At 37.9% G+C, this 23197-nt stretch overlaps 1 protein-coding gene across 3 annotated transcripts in view; it reads right to left on the reverse strand.

The window, feature by feature from the left end:
- The window catches only part of tmtc2b (transmembrane O-mannosyltransferase targeting cadherins 2b), a 110193-nt gene that overhangs the window by 23138 nt on the left and 63858 nt on the right, over positions 1-23197 (reverse strand). For all 3 annotated transcript variants that reach the window (XR_008360919.1, XM_053500804.1, XM_053500805.1), the window contains exon 3: positions 359-1190. Coding sequence is in view for 2 of the 3 variants with exons in the window: in XM_053500804.1 (XP_053356779.1) it covers positions 359-1190 (832 nt within the window). In the remaining variant the exon portion in view is untranslated. The remainder of the gene's footprint in view (positions 1-358; positions 1191-23197) is intronic.

The following is a 23197-nucleotide window of genomic DNA, read 5'->3' on the forward strand; positions in this document are numbered from 1 at the left end:
TTGGGTTTTACTGTTTTTACTTTTAAATGAATCCCCAAACTGACCTGCATTGAGTAGTCTGGAATTTTACAAGATCAAATACTAAACACTGTAAATATTAAATTCCCCAAATAAAACTGTACTAATAGCTAGGTGCCTTAACGTTTAATAAACTCCAAACTATACTGTAACTTTCATTAGTCAAATTTTAATTGCATTATTTTTTAATTAAAAGAATTTGGACCATAAATGCTAATGCAGGATCTACTTGGATCATCCTGATAAAGTTCCATCGGTCCATATTAATTCAAAGTCAATTAAATTTCCATAAATGTCCTTACTGAGACATACAAAGAAAGCACAGAAATATGTAACTGACCTTTTGCAGGGTTCACAGCTATTCCTGACTTGTACAGCATCTCCTCATTATGCCAGTCCTGGTTCCTCAGAAATGTCTTAACTCCAAATAGCAGCACTAGAGAAGCACTGCAGGCAAGCACCAGAGTCTTGGATGAGTTTGTCCTTAGTCTGATCCAGAGTGCCCTCATGCCCACTGCCACCAGCAGACAAAAGCCCATGCTTGGGATATAGAGGACTCGCTCTGCCACCACGAAACCAACATAAAAGAAAAGGTTGGTGGCAGGGAGGAAAGGGATGGCCAAAAGCCCTAATGAGAAGACCACTACGTTTTCAGTGGTGGGCAAAGAAGTCCTAGCTATATAGTGCTTTTTTGTCCCATTGGCCCCATTTGTCTGAACAGAGTCTGAGTCTGGAATAGAGTTCTCATACTCTGAATGATAACTGTGTCCATTTGTGCTGGACTTTCCATTTGCTACATGGGCCTTCCCGTTTGTCTCTTTCTCCTTGCTTTTTCGATTAAAGAGGCCAAACCAAGCCAAAGCCAGCAGTGTGGCATAAAATACAATGGTATGGAGGTTTCTCCAATCTGTGATGCTCCTCAGAAGGGGTAGCGCGTCCATGGACCAATCAAAGCTCAACCTGTCTGGGCAAAGGAGGAGCCACACATTTATGGCAGGTAGGTAAAAGAATGTGAGTATCCTGGTCAGAAGACATGAGCTGTCTGCTGCAGGGTTGTCAGAGTTGGAGAAATTCGGAGGTTTGTTGCCCATCCAGTATAGACGGAACCCCAGCAGGAAGATGCCCCAGGAGCCAAGAAGAAACACACTCGGCAGGAGGCGCATGTGATTTTTCTAAAGTACAGAGAAAATAGTAATGAGCGCCCAAATTTCGACCATACAGAGAAATATAAAGATATAAAAATAAGAAATGGAGCTTTACGTTTAGTTTGTGAATGTAAAACCAGAGCTTAAATCTTTACCAGATTCCGTCTTTAACCTGACAACTGCTGTACCTCATGAGTGCAATTTGGAACACAAATAGCATTCATGCACATTTTGTTTAACCATGAGGTATATGCTATGTATGATTTCACCATGACATCATTCAGCATTATAAAAAGAAGAAACAGTGCATTTTATTACCAAGTTGAAAGGATATGCACGCATTTAACATTCCTGGCCAATGTGGAGATGTATGTCTTTTCTCATCCGCTTTATTGGGGTTTGCAATCATAAAATAAAAGAAGTAAAGGGCTGGCAAGTAATTTGTCAAGATTAAAAATTATAATAATAAAAAAGACCTAAAAACAGTTCTCTTGGCCTATACATGCATTTCTCCGACTTTACCAAATAAACATTAATACCAATACCTATCCATCTTACTGGAGTGCCAAAATTAGATTCAGTCCTCCTGCCAACATGGAAATGATTGTGGTATTATTTACATATAATTTGGTCATTTTACAATATTAAGACAAAAAACGGGCCATTTATTTCTTGTTTACTCCTGATGAGCTAGCTTAAGTAATATTAGAGTTATGAATTAGAGATAATAGAGTTATAAATTCAAGTAATTATAATTTCCTGTTTAGACTTGTTGTATTACCCTAAGCAAAGAAGTGATAACTGGCCTAATTCTCACATACAGTTTGGTCCAAACTTGATCCAAGTGAAAATATGTTTACAGATAAATGACTTAGTAATCACCAAGCAGTTAATTTGTGTCTATCATGGCGTTACCTAGTCCATTGGGCAAGGGAAGGCTCAAATGGGATGCCCAGTATGATGTTTACATTAAACAGAAAGTACTATCTTTATTTCTCTATATAATCCCCTGCCACACTAATGTACTTATTCTAGCATTTCACTACTGTTTGGATACCATCAAGAAATCAAGAAAGAAAGCCTTTTGCCAGAGCCTTGATTGGACTACCTGCTTTACGTGAAGTGAAGCGAGTATATGTGGGCATGATGAACATGGCTAGTAAATATGTACCCTGTGTGTAGTACTGTATATGTTCAAGTTACAACATAAAGGTGCATTGCAATTTACTAGAAAGCAAGGTTTATTTTCCCCTTTCTGGTTGTTGAGCATTCCTGTCCACTGGACAACTACAAATGAAAAAACTCACATGAAATCTGCTTGTCCCAGGCACCCAGGCTAGTGATTTGTGCACGCTGTGTCATATCAACAACTTCCTAATGTAGTAGTGTTATTATCCATAATTCTGTACCATAGACAACTGTGATGGGAAATGTCAGTGGAAGACAAAGTATTTTTCTCTGTAATTCCCACTAACGCTGTCCTGCAGTATTGGTGTCCACAGTCTTTTTGTTCATTTTAGCCAAGAAAGCCCTCTCAAGGGGAATCTTAAAGAGGGCTATTTCACCTCTAATCTTTCTAGTCTTATCTAGCCTAGCACTTAGTAGTAGTGGACATAGTAAACATCTCCCTTACAGAAAGACTTCTGCTAAACCCTGATACCCTTATAGCTTTATATAATAAATATTCCAGTAAAGCAAGAAGTATTACCTACTTTTTTTTCTATTTGTAAAAAGAGTTTCACACACATCAAGAATATTGAATTATCAATAACAGTGTAGGTCAGTATAAAAACAAACCACCTGACTGTACTGCTGATGGAGAGAGTCACCATAATGATAGGTTCACAAAATAAGCACAATATATCTGCTCAAAATGGCATAATTTAATTAGAAAAATAATACAGGTAAAATGCCACGTCTAGGTGAATTGAGCATTTTTTTTTTTTTTTCTCAGCCAGGGTTCAGGAGCAGCTTGTAAGCCCGCGAGGACAAATAACGACTGAAGTGAAGAGGACGTAAAAGGTTCATCCCAGTGGTGTATTTAAGCAGCGGGCTACAGAGGCCAAGCGGAACAAGACGACTAAAGAGAAACGCAGAAACGCACAGTAGCCTGAATTCAGGATGCCTGAATAAGGGTATGGCACACCAGGACTCAAAGCAAGTGGAAGTCTGAGTAACAATATACGGCCCAGCACACAGTGAATATGCATATATGCGTGAATGTGTGTGTGTGTGTGTGTATATATATATATATAAAAGGTTTGAGCCTGGTTTACTCCAGGAAGCCACTTCTGCTCCTGTGTGTTTTTCCCCCCACAGAATCCAATTACCACTCAGTGCCTTGGAGGAATAATGTGATTAGCACCTGCATGTCTACACAGAGGACCTGACATGCATGCTACTAAATAAACACACGTGCTAAATTAATTATCTATATTATAATAATCTTTGTAGCAAAGGCACGTTATGGGAATGGCACATCTTACTGTACACATTAGTCTTCAAAGACCGACCTGACCTCGCATTTGCTAGGCTATATTAGTATCACTAAGACGTATTACTATATGACATTCAGGGTAACACTATTGGGATAAGATGATTACTCAGGACACAGACACGTCCAGGTCGAGTGATTTGGATTTGCTGGATTGCTGCAACTTAAATAAGAGACCCAGCCAAAATAAAAAGAAGAGTCAAATTATTGAGCTTACAGTATATTAAGCAAAGAAAACAACTAATAAGAATGGAAATTACTGGAACTGGGTAAGGAACTCTCCAACACATTAAATAAATGAAGATCACTTAAACACTTGAAGTTGCATTATAAAAAAATCAGCAGCAAAAACCACAGCTATGTTTAATAGTGAAACTTGGAGCATTTCTGTACATACACAATGTGATGAGAACTCACAGGACCCAGACTAAACAGCTGTGTGGCCATAAGAAGACCACTTGTTAGTGAGACGAATCAGGAAAAAAGGCTTGAACTTGCTAGATACCAAATAATGGACTTCGGAGCAATGGCAAAAGGTCATGCAGACTGAGGAGTCCAGATTGACCCTTTTCCAGAGTGATGGGCGCTCCAGGTTAAGAAAGGAAAAGTGATGGACCCATCGTGCATAAAAGTCTCTGGAGGCAGTGTTACAATCTGTGGTTGGTCAGGTCTAGACTTCAAGTCAAGAGTGGTTCTGGGAGCATGAGGAATCATTTCCACACATGAACCGGCCACCACATTGAATGCTATAATCCAACCTAAATGAAATCTTAGAATGTGAGACTTTTTTTTTTGCCCAGGTAGTATACTGTAAATACAACACACATCTAGAATTTGTATTCATCTGCCTTGAACTAGTTTCATTACCTCAGTATGGCTTCTGAATCCTTTCAGCTGCATTATTCATATTATTACATTTATTAGGTGCTGGCAAGACATTGAGGCTTTTCATGATGTAATGTTTGTACAGTATAGACAAAAAGTCTTTGGCACATTTTTTTCTGCTGGTAACAACAGGCAGTGTCCATCTAATTTTAGTTTCTTACTATGTTAATTAATATGTCTAAGCAGAAGCCCATTATTTGTCAGATATATATTAAAATTCCTTTTTTTTTTGGTGCATATCCTACTGTAGGTACTATAGGAAAAGCAGACAGGGGTAACAAGAGGCCTTGCTTATTGGACACTGGCAACTTGGTGGAGCTGGGGCTTGATCCACTGACCTTCTAATAAGTAATCCAGAGCTGTAAACTGCTGAGGATCCACTGTCCAATATTATTTGTTATATAACTTTTTTTTTTTTTTTAACATAATACAAAGTTAAACAATATAAAACTATATTTTATATATAATGAGGCTCAGGTGACCAGATTGTAATTTAGGTATATAAATGACTTTCCTTTCTTATTTAAGAAATGCTTGGAAATCTAAAGTTTAAGATGCTGGGTTGAGATTAATAGAGATAGACAGATAGAAAGAAACATTTATTAGATGGAGATTGAGATAGACAGATAGAGAGAAACATATTTCAGGTCTGGCGAGCCTATAGAGCCAAATAAAAACAGAAACAGCCACATTGTCACCATGTAAAGGGTTTCTCTAGGCAGCAACACATACAGTGTATCTTTTTAGCTTTTAAACATTATGTTTCCCAAAAAAATAAAAAAATTTCATGGTTGCGAGATGGTGTTCTAACAGAGTTGTTGTTTTGTCCTGCAGAAAATCCACCTAGCACATATTAATGCTGGCATTGCCAAGCGCGAGTGTGGAGTTGGGAGAGAACTCTGTCCTTGTGCCAGCGAGGTCATGAGACCGTGTTAATACTCGCATGCTGCTCAGGATCCTTGGCAGATTTACGAGGAGACTACGCGTCTAGGATTGTGTCGGCTCGTGGGGGCCCAGCGGGATTTAACACGATGCTCGCACCGTTTAGGCAAAACACACAGATAAAGGGATTTGTACGAGTGTGTGAGTAGAGTCAGTAAAATTGAAGTTTAACAGGTGAACTACTCGCTCACTATTCCTTCCTTACTACAGTATATATCTTTTGTTTGTGTCAACACTAAGCATGACTCCTCTATCCAGTGAAATTCGTCTCCTCTGTCAAGACTTCCTTTAACGTACGTGTGCACACGTGCGCGAGTTTGCAAGTCATTTAATACAAGGTTATATTTATGTAGGAATCATGATAACCATAGTGGTGGTTAACATCTGGTTTTCACACACGCATGCAGAAATCCTGGTCTTGCTATCCTCGTAAGGACCTTCCACTGATTTAACTACAAGTTCTTAAATAAACCTGTAGTTGTATTTAAGAAAAAAAAAAGTTTTCCTAATTGAGACTAGCCAAACCTTGCTACAGGGTTTAAAACCATCACATTTTCCCATCCTTGCTGGGACACGTTCCCCAGTAGGATAGAAAAACATGCCCGCACACACACGGAGGGTTTAAACAACTGTGTCATTTGCAGTCTGTCTGGTCTCTGGCATACGGAGAACCTCTGCATTGGTAACCACATCCATATGTGTGCTGAAGACTCACTAGTTACATGTCTATACTTAAAGAACAGACTTGTGCCTCTGAACAGCATCACACACAAACAGAGCGTCTTTAATAACAGCTCTGCACGCGATGGCCCGCTTTTTTTTTTCCAAAAAAAAAAAAAAAAAAGAACAGAAATGAAACAGACAAAAAAAAAATTATAATAAATCAGGCAATTAAAAACAAAAACAAAACAAAAAAAAAAACATCTGAAAACTCAAGATGTGTCCTTGACCAGTAGAATGATAAGGCAGGTTGAGTTCAGATCTCGGTGTAGATCTTCAAAATGAGATACTGGGTTCTTAATGAGAACCTCTTGAAAACACATTCTGACATGCGAGATGTGCGTAGCGGCACTGCCACGGCGGCCTGCTGAGGAATTCAAGCGCTGTCCCTTTTGTCTATAATCCAGTTTAGCTTGAAATAAGTGGTTTAGCAAAACCCAGTAGGAGGGAGAGAGAGGCTTTTTCATCCCCCTGTTCTCTGCTTTTTGTAATTCAGCCTCAATCAGTTTAAAATGAAACAATTTAGCTTTTATGAAGCAGCCATGTGAGGATAATATCCTTGGAGATGAAGTGCAAAATGGACCAATTAGAAGAAAGGGGGGAAAAACTCATTTTTCTATATTCAGAGTGCATTTTCCTTTCAAACACTGGAGGTGGAAAGTGGTTTTTAAAAAAGAGGATTAAATAAAAAGCAGAATAATGCTACAGCTGGTAAATGCCGGGTTTTGCCTCCCCCCCAAAAAACAGACAAAGTGAGGCATTAGAAATTCATGCATCAGCACCACAGCATTAATCCATCATCATATAGGTCTAGTACAATTTAATTTGAAATCTAAAATAGGAATATGTCAGGACTCTATATACAAATAAATGGAGTGCGAACGTCTCTTTCAGACGGAGGAGTGCCCATCGAAAATGTATAATGACAGACCATCAGTGAAAATCCTGTCATGTAAGCTAACACATAAGGCCGCATTCAGCACCAGGAAACTGCATGAATGTTCTGACTGCGCTCATAATTTACAGAAATAAAGGAAAACGCTTGCAGGCGATGCACTTAAATGGCGCGCACATGTCTTCATAGCTTCACGATTAGGCTAAATGATAATTAACTGGTTAATAGACTCGAGCCCTCTGTCCAATTAGTTTCTTAAGAAAACCCCGCGAATGGTCATCAGAGGAAAATCAGTGATTAGCTATTTTATTACCGTTCTGGAAGATCTTGGAAAGGATTGCATATGTGGGAGGAAAATATGAAACCCTCTACAAGCAAACAATGTCCAGACCAAAGCCTTCTACTTTTGACATCGGATATCTGGTGTCTCAGGGCGTTTTCACACTCGGCCTGAATACTTGAGGCCGATCCTGGGTTTGTTTGCGGGATGGGCTGATGATCACAGGGCTGCATTCTCATGGAGGAATTCCTCCAGAACCAAGGTCTTAACGTACAGTATAATCCGCTTTTCCCCCACAGTGTTTTTTTTGGTGCATGGTAAACAAACTGAATTTTTTATTTATTTATTTTTTATAAGAAGATTTTCAGCCAAGTGAGCTAATCCGAGTGCTCGAGGCTTATGAAAGGGTGGTTTTGTACATATATCAAGAATTCAGTCTCCTTTGCTGACTATAACATCTGTCAAGCAATATGAAATAGGAAGTAACATGACGAATTGATCCAATCATGTTAAATGGAGAGATCTGATACCTGATATGGATCACACCATGATTAGGTTGGATTTTAAGAGGATTAGGCTTCTGTTCCATAACCTATGATTTATTTGAATTTGAACAAAATGACAGAACATAAATTCCGAGTATCATTAAAAGAAAATCAAAACGCACAGCATTAGGTTTCACAGTTAAATTCTGCGTAGGATGTAAGGCCACAAGATGGCTTCCTGACAAGACGCGGTTCTCAGCTGCTAAAATGCCATTTACAAAATGTTTTACGCAAATTAACAAAAATAAATACATAAACAAATAACCAGGTGTCATGTTTGAACCCAGCAAAAAAACAAAAAACAAACAAACAAAAAAACTCCTGCATGTGAACATGCATGCAGTCTTTTCTTAATATAATGTTATTTGCCATTTCATTAAGGAAATGTGTAGTTAGGGCCGTGGAGTTCTTAACTTAATATTTATTTATTAATTAATATGAAGTTAAAATAAATATGTGTAGTATTGAGTTTTCTAAAATAATTTCTGAAACGCTGAAGCTTGCTGGGAAAATTTAGTTTGGAGAGTATTGAGTGTCACCGAACAAGCATAATTCTTCTGGAGTTACAGTGCATTATTAAAAAATTGGACAGTGACTGAAACGAAAACAAGGAGTTGTTTAATCTCACAAAGCAGTGCGGTGGGGGGGAAAAATACCAGTTTAAGTACAGATAACAAATATATTATACTGCTTGGACCAAAAAACTCTCCATTTCAGGAGGGCTTAAATTATTGGGTGGCATCAAACAAAGAAAACAACTAAAGAATTTTGAAATTTAAAAACACATTATCAAAACCTGAGAGGCTAGTGCCGAAAAATCAACTTATTTGTTGATCTTTGTATTAACAAAAAATATATATAACAAATATATATATATAACAAAAATAATGGATGTAGATCACTTAAATACTTAACATTAAACATTATGACACACAGTGTGATGAAAACTTATAGGATTAAACAGCTCTGTACATGACCACTTAACATCACCACTTGTTAGTGAGACTAATCAGACTAATCAGGCTTGAATTTTCTAGTGAGCATAAAGAATGAACTTTGGAGCAATGGAAAAAGGTCATGTGTCTGATGAGTCCAGACTGACAGATTGATGACCTTTTTCCAGAGTGATTGACGCGTCAGGGTAAGAATTCGGGAAGAGCTTAACACTTTGCACCCATCATGCATAGCAACAGTACCACTGTAAAAGTCTCCAGACGCAACGTTATGATCTGGGGTTGGTTTAGTTGGTCAGGTCTAGGCTCAGTAACATTATGTGGCAAAAAAATGAAGTCAGCTGATGACCTGAATGTATGAAATGACCAGGTTATCACATCAATAGAGTTTTTCTTCTGGCCCCACATTGTGTGCTGTACACAAAGCTAAAAGGATTTCATTCAATCAGTGTGCGCGACTGGCCAGGCAGTGTATTTCATGATTACAAAACAATAAAATCAGTTTTTTTTTCTCTCCATATTTATAAAATGCTAGACAACATCTTACAAGTCCAAAGAACACGACAGCAGTTGCGGGGCCACTGCATTTTACAGTAAATACGTACCCTGTGCTGTGTATAGTCTTGTATGCTCCATCACAACAGGGACAAAAACATGCAGCAAGTTACTTTTAATCATTTGACATCTTCTGCTACAGTAAAAACTGCGAAATCCCCTTCAAGCATCATCTGTTAACGAGGAGTGCTTCCTGTCTTCGTTCTTAAACGCACTCCACAGTTCTAACTTCACGGACAGCAGAGGAGAAGGCTGGATTAGAGCATTTAACCCGCAGCACCCAAAAAGTCAGGCTTATCTCTCCGAACCAAATCCCTAAGCGCAAGAGATCAACCAACAGCACCTCAAAGGGTTTCCCTGCCAAAACCTTGCACATGAAACAGCCAGACAGAAAGCAGACATGGCCAGGAATTAGTCTCCAATAAACAGTGACATTTATTACTGTAGTGGCTGAGATAAGTTAAATTAAACAAATCCCTGGGCTTCCAGAGGGATCCTGTATCCCTGTGATACACTTTACTGAACACACACTCTAAGATTTCTTTTTTGTTTTTTTGGGTGGTCTAATGCTGATGGAAAGCTCACCAACCACTTTATTAGGAACAGGTGCTTTTATTCAAAATCAGACAATAATGTGTCAGCAGCACCTTATCATAAAATTATTCAGAGAAAAGTCAAGAGCTGATGTTCGCATCATTAGTGAAAAAATGTGATCCCTGTTCATTTAAATGTAAATGATGCATGATTGTTGGTGCCAGAAAACATCCAGGGAGGGGCAGTCCTGCAAATGAAGTCCATATTTGTTTAATAGCTTAGACATCACTCTTTACAATTGTTGTGAGCGGAAAAGCAAAATGCCCAACATGCCAAACGTCTTTAAGGGTGAACCGCGTGAATCTGTGGACATAAATAGAGCATTCAAATCAAACCAGGACTTTTGATCGTGCAGAATTGTAGAAAATAGTTATGAAAGTAAAACTACCTCTATTACTTTATATAATCCCATGCTGCACTATTGCACTTATAATCCAGTTTTTCACTATTGCTTTTTCTCAGTACATCCTGCCTGCTTCAGGTTAAAAACACTGGCCTCCCAGGAACTTCTTTAATCTTATCCAAGCATATAGAAATGTCTTGGAGTGAGGTTAGGACTGTACAGGAGATGTAGGAATAACTCCAAGTAATGAGCAAGTGTGGGTTCGTGAATGATAACACATACGGAACAGACAGATACGCATCTTGGAGACAATTTTTCAAGGATAAGGCATTCAAATCGCTAAATGTTTATGGGATTGGCTGCAGTGGGTCCCAGACCACCTCAGCCGGGATCATTATTACCGGATGTACGGACAGCTTTACAACATTTGCACCATTCAAATGTTTAACTGCAGCTAAGTATCTCATCACCATACTGCGCTTGAAGTCTTTTGTAAATGTCAGTTTTACACCTTCATTCATTAGAAATTGCATCAAGTCCCGGTTTGACTTGAACGCCCCATGCAGCATGTCTTGTATTAGTATTGTACTGTACTGTAATGGTATGATCAGTGTTGCCCTGGCACACACTGAACTATTTGATTGCCTAATTGAGTAGTAATGTTAAATACTTCTGATGATGTGCCATCCAAAAATATCCAAAGTTGTCTCAAGATTAGGGCTGGGCGATATGGCTGAAAACTGTATCACGATATTAGTGTTTCATATCGGTCGATATCGATAATTATTGATATTTTTATGACCCATTTAAAATAAGGAGCAGGAGAAAAATATATTACATTTAAACATGTTTATTTTAAACTTAACCTTCCTGTGATCATAGTCCCCTCAGTTATTAAGACAGAAACGTCAATAACCATGGAAAACTCAAATAATTAAAATGTAAACATAAGTCTAAAGTCACAATGAACACTTAACAATTATCTCTTAACTTTTAAGGTGCAAAATGAAAGAAAATGTAAGAAATGCCTAATAAAGTGTAATAAAATAGTGCAAAGTGCATTTTTTTTTGCTTTTGAAGAGGAATCCAGCAGACCAGCATGAGACAACGACATGGCGCAACCAAACCTGATACTGTTACATGATTGACGTTAGTGTATCACTCCCTACGTTGCTAGGTTACCAGAAAGCGAGTGCCTTTGTTAATGCAACTGTCACGGTCAACCGGAAGCGGACCAGAAGACTAGCAGTTAGCCCTTGTAGCGTGGACGGTAAATCAAAACGCGGAAATAGCGCGAACAGGCAGGATAACCACGCGAGTCATTGTAAGAACTCTCTCACGCTGAGAGCAAGAGTTTACACAATTATACCCGCTGTTGCGAGAGAGAGGTTGATTTTACGGCAGCTGTTTACGGGAGTGTAGTCCAGTGCGGGCAATGCTTTGCGAGTAATGCAGTCCAATGTGCGTGAACGCGGAAATGTAAGATGAGATTTTCTTTTAGTAGTTTTTGGTTTGATTTGAGTACGGAATCCACCCGGAGGTTTGTAATATCGCCTGACAACACAGAAAATAAAAAAATGGACATGCATCGACTTGTTTGTCTTTCCCATCACTACATGGGCATGAATTAACGGGCTGTTACGCTGCCGAGAGAAACGACAAAATAAAGCGGAGAAGCTAACACCGCGTTTTAGCAACGCACACTCAATCAGGAATTGGACCCAAAATCACATAAGATCTGGCGAAGCGTCAAAAACGGCATGGGCAGACTTAATGACAGAGCAATGTGAAGCGCCATCTTGTCTCCTTTTATACTTCCTGAATCGCGACCGTACTACTTCAGGGTCCTAGTGCCGGTCGCGGAGCGAGTGCGCATGACAGCAACCAAACTAGCTTCGCGACCTCTGTTTTCTTTCGACAAAGAATAAAAATTATCGAACGTTTTATCAAACACACTTTTTATTGATATCGATCACGTGTCTATCGCGATACATATCGTTATCGTTTTATCGCCCAGCCCTACTCAAGACAATCAGCTCTTTACTGGCCTCCCCACTTAGCAGATCCGAAACTAATGCACTACCTTTGAGATGCAGTAAAATGGTAGATTTTGCAATCATGTTGACATGCATCAGAATTTCAAAGGAAGGTTTCTACACTGTAGAAACAATGCCACAAAGAATCAAGCCTGTTTAAAGAGCAAATATGGCATTAATATTTATTCCTGTACAACACTCAAGAGAGAAACAGAACAATTGTCCAGTTTTTCAATCGACTACGCAGCTCCTCATGCACCATAATAACAGAAATATACACAAGAGCACATTTCCTTCACCCTAAAATACAACAAATTAGGTTTGGTTTTATTGGCCGGTCCCATCAAATTACTTTATATTGGCTCTCCTCTTAGCACAAATCATGGTCACACGGCATGAGCATGTTTTTATTTCTAAAGCCTTCCTGGCAGACGATTTCAAACGCTTTTCAGTTTCAGAAGCTCTGTCAGAGAGATCAGCTTGAACCAAGGACTTCCATTTTGAGTGAACTTCCAACTTTATTCAAAGAGTAGTACTTACAAACAATACCTAGGATTAATATAAATCATGACTGCAGGCAGTTAAAGCAACCTTGGATAAAAAGATAATAAAAACTCGATGTTGAATATGCCAAATTCAGCTTATTCTCTAATTACGCACACTATTCTCAGCCAGGTTCAATTTCTAAGAAAAGCAATAGCAAATCCGGCAAAATAATTGAATTTTCGGAGCATCAAATTGAGTTCAATGGCATCCAAGGTGATCATCATGTAAGAAAGGTCATAAAACAGCATAACCGAAAAATATAAAACAGCAATGTGTTTAGACTATGACTGGTTTAAACCTTGGCGTATGAAACTTAATATTTTCATAATAAAGAAAAACATTTACCATCCATCAAGTCGATATGCAAAGCTCACGGCAGATCAAATAATATCAAGCATAATAGTTGGCAAGCGATTTGCTTGTTCTCTAAACTACTCTCCATCCAACAATTGGGTCAGAAGACCTCAGCCATCATGTCCATATCAGAAACACCAAGAAATGATGTTTCTACATATATACAAATAATAAGGAGCTCTGCAAGGAAGCCAAGAGAAACACCTGTGCCTATGCGTCATTGTCAACCAAAAAGGTGGAAGAATTCAAATACTAATAAAGTGATGACGGGAGAAATCTTTATTACCAACTCAAATACAGTACATTCATAGCAAAAGCTTACTAACCGTGACCATGGAAAAACCTTCATGGTCCAAATTCCAACAGCTCCCACCACTACTCTCTGTTGGCGTTTATTTAGCCATAACCTTTCTGCTAGGCTGTGCAACTCCACACCCCAGTCTGATGAAAAAGAAACTCTGATTCATACTTTCAGCAGACAAAATAGAAAGGAACAGCAAGCCAGGGCTTTCAATCACGGGTTCATCTTGTCAAGCAGAACGGCTTAAATATAGCGATCCTGTGCATGAAAAGAGCCCAATCCATTCTTGACATCTACGACCGACTGAAATGCAGCTATTGTTCAGCTCAAAACACATTACCCAAAATGCTCCAATTATGTGCACTATGAACTGAGAGTATATACAATCACAGGACAAAACCGAGGCAAAAATCCAGTTACAGCCTGAACTCAGATGTCAGAAATTCAGGATTTCAGGAAATTGCAGTCGATTTTCTGCAAGAGAGGGAGAGATTGATTCCAACAAGCGGTTTATGACATGTTTAGACTTCTTCCCTTTTCCACCACATTTACTGTGACAGGGTATAGAAAGTGCAGGGCTGTTTGTGTTGGCTGAACTTGACAAGTGAGAATAAAGTGTAAGTGAGTGAGTGTGACGTGATCAATTGTGGTCTATATCTGCCTGCTGCTTTATAAAACAGTGGTGTGGTCATCTTAAGTTTCTAATAAAAGTCATATGAATCACACTAAAGTAACCTGGCCAGAACAATGCCCTGACACACGCTGTTATAAGAGCGGAAACCGCACCATACTTTATACACTTGACCACACAACCGGTGGTTGGATGAAGTAAATAGATCGTTACTATAGCACTCGAAACTAAATTGAAAAAATACCCAAAAAAAGCAGAGCCTAGGATTCGGTTCATGTCTCCTTCGATTTATGATTATCTTAATGCACACCTTGCTTATATAATATCAGTGCGCTTATACAGTACTAATACTCTCTACTAAACTACAAAAAAGAGCAGGCTAAAATTTGCAAAGGTCCAGCTACCTAAGAACTTTTTCTTACAAAGATCTGGATAAACAACTACCATGACTTAATAGCCACAAAAGTTTTCTTTTAATGTTTAGTTTATGACTATGAATAAGACTATTCGAAGAGTTTTGTGAAGTTACTGTTACTACTTCTGACTCGTTCCATGCACTCGCAACAAATAAGACATTCGTTTTGAGTTGAACTTGAGGTTAAAACACACATACTTCCACATGTTCATTCATCTTAAAACACTCTGTTTTCATCATTGACTTTTTAAAGCCATGTCATATCCACAAAAAAAAAAAAAGGTTCATTTTTCATCTTGAATGGACTACTACTTCACCATGACCATGCTGACTACACAGTTACTGGAGATGAATGAATGACTAAATAAATTCTCCTTTGACAGAGAGATGTGAAATATTGCTTTTCATTTATTAGTTATTAGGGATACCCCCTGTATGGACATTAGGCCCAATGTTTTTCTAAGATCCTGAATTAGCATTGACATCGATTGGCAACACATGTTGACACACAACACCGATCAAACACAAACTCACACTGCCATCATACCTGTGATATTTTATATAATGGTGCAACAGAATATCACAATATATGACACTAAAAAAAAATTACAATACATTAACAAAAAGTTCCCCATGTCTTATTTGTTAACTATTTTTACAAACATTAAATTTTTTTTTTTAAACAACACAACGTTGTTGGCAGTTTGTCATACAAAAATTTGTTATATCACCTTTTCTGAATCACACACACGAATTTATTATAAAAAAGACACTTAAGACTGGAGCCACCTGGGCTGGGATGATTATTCATGGAAGTACAGCCTTCTTTAAAAAGTTTATACCATTTAAATGTCAAGTGCTTCAAGTGCTGTGATGTCAATTGGTTTTATGCCTTCATTTATAAGAAATTACAAAAAAGTCCCAGATAGTTTTGAACACCCCTTGTGTAATTATAAAACTGACTTGGGCTTCACTTTGCAGTAAATTGCGATTGTGAATGTGTGTCTTGGTGCCTGTGGGCAGTTTTTTTCTTGAGACTGTAAAATGCACTTATATACAGATTACAGAATTTGTCTATTATATAAGAATATAGTTACGGTGAGGATCCGTTTATTGGGTATAGGCCATTACTTACTGCCTAATATATGGAATCAATACATAACAATAAAAAAAAGCGAACAGCATTTTTCAAATTCACTGATATTAATGATGTCTTCAAAAAAAAAACATGTCTTTAATGTCTCCTGATGATTACTGATAACCTTTTGGAGAATGCTATGACAAAAAGGCAAGCAGTGGAAAGAAAATGATTTATGACCAACTATAAATGAAACACATGTGGCTGATCCTCCATGCACAGATGTCTGGGAGGACTAGATAAGGGAGTGTCTCCTGCTTTAAGGGAAAAACAGGAAGCGTAGGTGTTTGTGAATATTTTAAACATGACTCTTTTTCTTAAAACCTTACTGTAAATGCTTGTTTTAACTATCCCTGTAGCCTTGGCCTCTACTTACAGCATGATCACTGGTTACATGCTCTGCTAAACAGCATTCTTCTCCATTACAGGATCCTTGGAGAGCAGAGGAATTCCCAGAGCATCTCACTGGAGTTTCCAAGGTTGGCGTGAGTATGATTTGTGATCGTCCTTCTGCTTCCCTGACCTCTATTGTTTTGGAGGCATGTGGCATCATGGCTGTTATATTGCTTATGAGAAATATGCAGCCATATAAAATCTTATCCTTGCCCGGTCGAATGATTGAAGTCACAGACTTTTCAAGGCTACGCTTTATGCAACTCAGCTATTATTTTCATGATCTATATAAAACATGTCCATGTGGATTATAAAGGAAGCAACTCAGACTGGATCAGTGTATCAGAAATAAACAGTAATAAATTATGACATAATGCTAAGCAGAATTTTTACTCTTCATCTTTCTTAGTGTTAAATAAGTTGTTTTGTAAATATCAAAAAGCCTCCTTGTCATGTACTGTAAGTAAGAAACACTAATGGCCACTACATCCTGTCTAAAAATTTAAAATTTCAGGTTTCCCTAAGTTACAAAGCTTTGAAACTGGAGACTCCTTCCAAAAATGCTACATACAGATCCTATCATGGGAGTAAAGAGCTCTGCTGGTGTTCCTCACAAACCTGTAACACTCATTATGTTAAGCTACACTCCATATATTAAATATGCAAAGAAAATATATGTTCTAAAAGCGGGATAAAAGAGAGAATGTGGGTTAAAAATAGCAGTGCAATATCATTGATTTTGCTTGCGCCTATTAGCACAAACAGCGCAGTTTCCACACATAGGGATATGTGTGGAAACTGCGCTGATAGGGAGGAGGCGAGATTGCCCAATTATCTGATAATCCACTTAGTTATCATTAATCATGCTTAAGCTGCCGTACTTCCTAAAGAATTACTGATAAGTATGCGTATAGAAACAGATCATTCAGATAGGCCTAGGGTAGAGATGAAGTATGATAATGAATGGGTTACGGTACTCTCGGACTGGATTCCTTTTTCTTTTTTTCCCCTGTTCAGTGAGCTTTGTTTACCATAAAGCACAGATGAGGAGGTATGTCACAACAGGATCAAAACCTAACTATCAGTTAACCATTTATTCATGGGACTCTGGCATCCAAAGAGAGAGAGAAAATTAGATAAGTGTCATTATGTAGCATTTTACAAGGGCATTCCAAGTCAAACTGGGAACAGTTCTGAAAGTAAAAATGCATTTATTTCTCTATATAATGCATTGCTACACTAATACTCTAATCTCTAAGCTTTTCATTAGTGCTTGAATACGTTCAAGATAGAACATTTTCTTAGTACGTCGGAGCCATAATAGGACTGCCTGCTACATGTCTGAAAACGCTAGCCTCCCAGGAACTCCTTTAATGGACCAAACATGTGGAAATCACTTAAAGTGATGGCAGGATTATGCAAGGATGTGGCAAGTACCTGTATATGGTATTTGTAAATAATTGTGTGTACAGTTTCAACAGACAGACGTGTCTCTTCTGCAAGTTATCTTCTGATTATCAGGCGTTTCTCTTGCTTAAATGTTGAGAGAGCGCTGCATAGGGGCGGGGGGAATTCATTCACCAGTCTTAGTTTGACTTGAATGCCCCAAAACAATTTATCCTGGAGCCAAATTGCTACTGTAAAAGTGTGTTTAAAAGCCTAAGGCCAGGTTTTCTATTGAATCTAAAACTATCCTTATGTACAGCATAGGATATAAACAAACTCAATGAGAAATTATAACCTCCAGAAAAACAGGTTTCAATTGGATTTAAAAAGCCATACTACATTTTCTTTTTTTATTCTCTGGAAACCAATTGACAATTTTGTCAGTATTAAGAAAATACATACCCCTTTAAATTGCCTACATGGAAACTTGTTAACATGTACATACAATTATTCTTACTGTTCTTAAGGCTAACATTTGTATTGTGAAATACATTTTCCCATAGGAAATAATGTAAATGCAGATAATCCATTCCAGCCATCTAAAAATATTTTCAATATTACCCATTTCTAACACTAGAATCATATTTTTGCATATAAAAACAATCAAAACATTCAGAAAAAAACATGTAAAGGAAGTAAAATATGAAATAGACAGTAAACCTCACTTAATTTATTAATTTACCTTCATCTTAACTGATAATTCCTCTATAATGTGTAGATTAAGAAAATAATGTATTGATTTCCAAAGTGCCTTTGATTTGAAAGGTTGTGATGCTCATTGAGACTGTTAGCTAAATAAGCTAGCTAGCTAAATGTGCTTAACTGTCTCATGTTTTTTATTTTAATTATGCTAAATTAACTTTTTGATAATTTTGGACAGTCACATGAGTCTCTTATGTAATGTATGTGTACACACACACACCCACACCCACACACACACAGAATTAGTTAGTTAGCTAGTTATTTTTTCTTTTTACCTTAGACAGCTCTCTCATTGAGGGACGACACTGGTTTTGTGAAATTACTGAAGCTCAGGTGTGGACCCTAAAGCTTTAAGTGTATTTTAAAGTTATTGTTTTTTAAGCTTGTTTGCTTACTTTAGGCACACTGTAATATTGCTAACTAAGGGCAAAATCACTAAATATAGCTTGTATTGGCTTTTAGTAGCAGGAGCACCATCGTGTGTGGATTAAAGAGTTATTTCACCATGATTTAGTGACTCATATCACCAAAGGGCATTACAGGACAGTTTGTTTAAAACTACAGCCACCGAAATGGCGTGTTTTCAAAACGAGTGAAATAAAATACAAATTAGCCATGCCAGAATGCAGGATCTGAGTTGTATTTCAACTGGAAAATTAAAAGACTAAGATTTAAAAGGTTTTGACAGCATGAACCATTTTTTTAAATAAAAGGCTGCCGTACACAAACTACATTTGAACTATGTGCAAAAGCTAACTAAGCGAGTCAGAGAGCTGGCGGCCAAATGTTAGGCAATAATAACTAATAATCGGGAGTAACCGCTGGGCTTCTAGACTCTTAGCATCTAAAATGACCTTCTCCTGAACCACACACTGAGTACAGAGACACGTGTAATGTAATATGGTATTGCTTGGGGATTTGTACACACCTACCTCTAAAAATTAGCAACAAAACAACAGGAAACAACATGCTCTCCAGCAAAGAATTAACATTTATGCGTGCCTTGTAAATTGCTTAAATTCCCCAGAAAACCAGGAAGTTAACCTCTTTCCATAAAAGAAATGCTACTGTTCCTATTCGGGAAAGTAATTCATGCGGGGCGCTGACTATCAGTGTAAGAAAGAAAAAAAAAAAAGCACATTACATTTAGCATTTCATATAACTGAATAAGTGACACGTCATTTAAAAAATCTCTCAATTTATTTGTTTTAATATTAAAAATGTTTATTGAAATGCGCTAAAAAAATATTCTTTCTGCCACTCGCCCTGTCACACTCCCACTTGAAGGGCAAAGCAACACTGTAATCTGCGTTGTGGAAAAACGGATTAATCGCCAAGTCTCAGAAAGGCAATTTTACTGCGTACTGCTAATGAACAACAATTCTGAGCTCATGCTGAAAAACAACGGTGTGCACGCCAAACTCGCAACGTCGCCCTGACATTAGTATCTGTTATTGAAAATGAGCCTATTAACCACTTCCACCTAGAAAATGAGCCAATAAAAGCCTTTTCTTTCCACATTAAGATAAGCTTACTGCACCACAGATATGTAATAGCTGCCAGACATGTTGCAGTTTGGTGGTAGAAAGAGAATAATACTTCTCTAATACAACTGTCCAATATAATAGTCCATCGCCATCAGTTATCAGCTGTAATTATGTTTTTCTTCTCTGTTAATCTCAACACACTTTTCCTTAATTTCTATGTCTGCTTGTCCATCACTTGCTGCGATGCTGTGATCACATGATGCTTGGAAAGGAAAATGATCTCCGCCCCTTGTGCTTGCATGAGCTCACAAAAGCCCATGATTGGTTAGTGTCGATCTGATCCGTGTGACAACATCGATCACGCACACATTCACGTGCATACACACACACATTTAGAATAATAAGTTATTTATAGGACCGTTTGTTTTCTTTTCAATTCTTTTCCTACGTGATATTATAGATTAATAATAGTTTTTAAACATAAAGGCTATGTTATAATCTAAACCATTTCTTCTGCCATAATAAATTTTATTTGTGGGGACTAGCATTGAATAAAGGCATTTTAAGAGCTCGACTATGGTTCCCCCAAACTCCAGATCTGTAAACTTAGTATAAGTAAATCCAGTTAATGCAATACAATCTAATGCGCCTAAATATCTTTCACATATACACATGCAAATAGCAAACAAAGGTTTACATTGCTTTTAATATTTAAACCTAGCATTAACGTATTTGCACTGAGGAAAAACAAGAACCGTGTCCAAGTTGCATTGACGCCGGGTTGCTGTCAGGCTATCATTATGCCTGGTTAAAAGAGAGAATCCGAAGAATAGTGGACTGACCATTAAACACCGGCACAGACAAAAAGCATTAGCATGTGAAAGCCTGCATGGACAAATTGGCCACAAATTACGCTGGGTTTAGCACGGATTTAGAACAAGAGCGTGGGTGGGTTAACAATAACAGCAACCGCTAACAAACCAATGCAACAACACTATCTGATGCATTTTTCTATGCGTAGGACTAACTAGTTATACCAAAAAAAATGACCTGAATAAATAAAAGGACATAATTTAGTCTAAACTGCCTGGTCTCTTTTAAAAGCAGGTCTGATGTGTAATATAGCTGGTCACGGTGTGCCTGAATGAGTATCAACAAACTCAAGCGTACACTAGCGCACAGTGTAGCCATTCTTAGCAGCGCCTGGCTAGCTCAGTGCCTTGGCCCAGTGACATTTAGTTAATCCGTGGAAGTGCTGAGCTACGTTGCTCAGCTCCCATTGACCCTAAGGAAATGGATACAGAAGCTTTCACTGAGATTAATCCCCCTGTGGTCTTTAGCCCAGCAGTAAACGAGGGTAAGGTTATATCCTGGATACGGCCCATCAATAGCCTAATAAAAAGTCTACACAAGCAGAGGATATTAATTACACTGTTTAAACAAGCACTGTGTATCTCTCTGGCTTCGCTTCAGCTACATGCCCCACGTAACAGCCTACACATATACAGTTACACTGCACGAACGTATTACACACGTCTACGCAATTCCAACTGAAATATATAAGCCACTCATGAATATAAACTGATTCTGAGTGACAGTTTAAAAGTCTAGTATGAACACTTTTTACGACATTGGATGAATATTTTCGAAGGAGCAGACACCACATGAACTTAGCGCCGCTATTAAGATCTGTGGTTTCCAAATTGAAGCATGGAGACCCTTGGACATCTCTAACCTACAGCAATGTGGTTTGTGATGATGATGATGATGGAACCCGCTGCCAACCTGCAGGAGTTATTGCAACTAAAGACTTTTTAAATTGTCACGTGACAGGGTATTTTCGGGTACTTGTTCCTTTTTAAATCTAAATAATAATAATAACAACAATAATAATAATACAAACATAAATAAATGTTAACTTGCGTATAAGGGTAATTTTAATGAAAAATAAATTTATTTGTATTATTTTGGATTCTGTTCAGAAACAAAATGCTTGTAATTAAGCAAATTGTTAACAATAATAATCTTTTATTAATTTAAAGATGACAGAAAGAAGATCAGCACCTAAGCATGTATAAAGTATTTTTTTTCTTATTTAATTTAATTTGACAAAAGGAAACAGCATATACTATTCTTAGAAATAGTTAAAAGAATAACAGTTCAAATAAGCTGGTCAGCTTTAATGTAATCACTGATGATATTATGTCAGGTTGAAGCTCCTGTCTTTCTCTCTGCTTAACTTATTATACAAAGAAATAGAATTTTATAATGCTGAGTTTATTACGTCTAGTTTACATCGGGTTGTACTCCTTTCGTCGTCAGCCAAATACACTCCCTGATCGGTAATTAGTGTGAGAATTTTCACGCACTGAAATGTAAAGATGATATTCAAAGAGCGAGTTCTGACAAAATCACAACCAGGCCCCCTGTTGTTACCTTTAAAGAATAACAGAAACTTTGCAGCCAGAACAACTCTCAAAGGCATGACATTATAGAAAATTAATCAACACAGGACACAATTTAGAATATACAAGAGTGTTGTGGTACAACTATAAACTCAAAATCAATAGATCGATAAATATGAATAAGTAAGGGCTTTTTAATAACTTTCTATAAAGATCATCTGCTTACACAAATGTGCCAGCCAGCAACGTGTCCCAGAATGCCAGATTTTTCCAAATAACTGACACACTACTCTGTAAATAAGAGACAGTAAGACATTCGAAAGTGTTTATTATGAGCTGCTGACAAGCAGCTCCTTAGCACGTCATTGTCTTGTTTTTTCGCTTTGATCCAAACATGTTTAATGCTGCAGGAAGCAGTTTGTCAGCTCTTCAGGTCAGTTTGTCAGAATTGATCACAGGACTGCCTAGTCGAAGATGAAATACATTTGTCCTTCAGATGGAGGATCAGAGACATTTCACAGAGCTTAAACATTTCGTTGGTAATTCTGGCAGTTCTCCGCTTTATAGTCAGACTTCATATGTCAGTGTGATGTGGCATGTTCTCGAACGGGAGACTGTGGAATTATTTGCCTCTGGCTTGGCGCGAGCCCTGTGAACCGTACCACAGGGTGACAGCTCTGAGAATAGCTGAGTGGAAAAACATGTAGGGTATATACACAAAGTAGGAGTGTTTGATGAGGCCCGCGTGCACGGCCCAGACAGACACATACTAAATCCTGGTAAAAACTCCATCAAACTTGCTTCGGAGAAGGACCCGAAAGCGAAACGAAAAACCGAATGCTTACGTTCTTTCAGAATAACAGGACCGTAGCTGGCTATAAACAATGGGACCGACTAGTAAATCAAAAGGTATGATACTTTATGTCTGAATGCATGTTTATCGTTGGTGCAGTGGGTAGTTGTGGCCAGATCAT

Source organism: Clarias gariepinus, chromosome 7 (assembly GCF_024256425.1).
Source record: "Clarias gariepinus isolate MV-2021 ecotype Netherlands chromosome 7, CGAR_prim_01v2, whole genome shotgun sequence".
NCBI lineage: Eukaryota > Metazoa > Chordata > Actinopteri > Siluriformes > Clariidae > Clarias > Clarias gariepinus.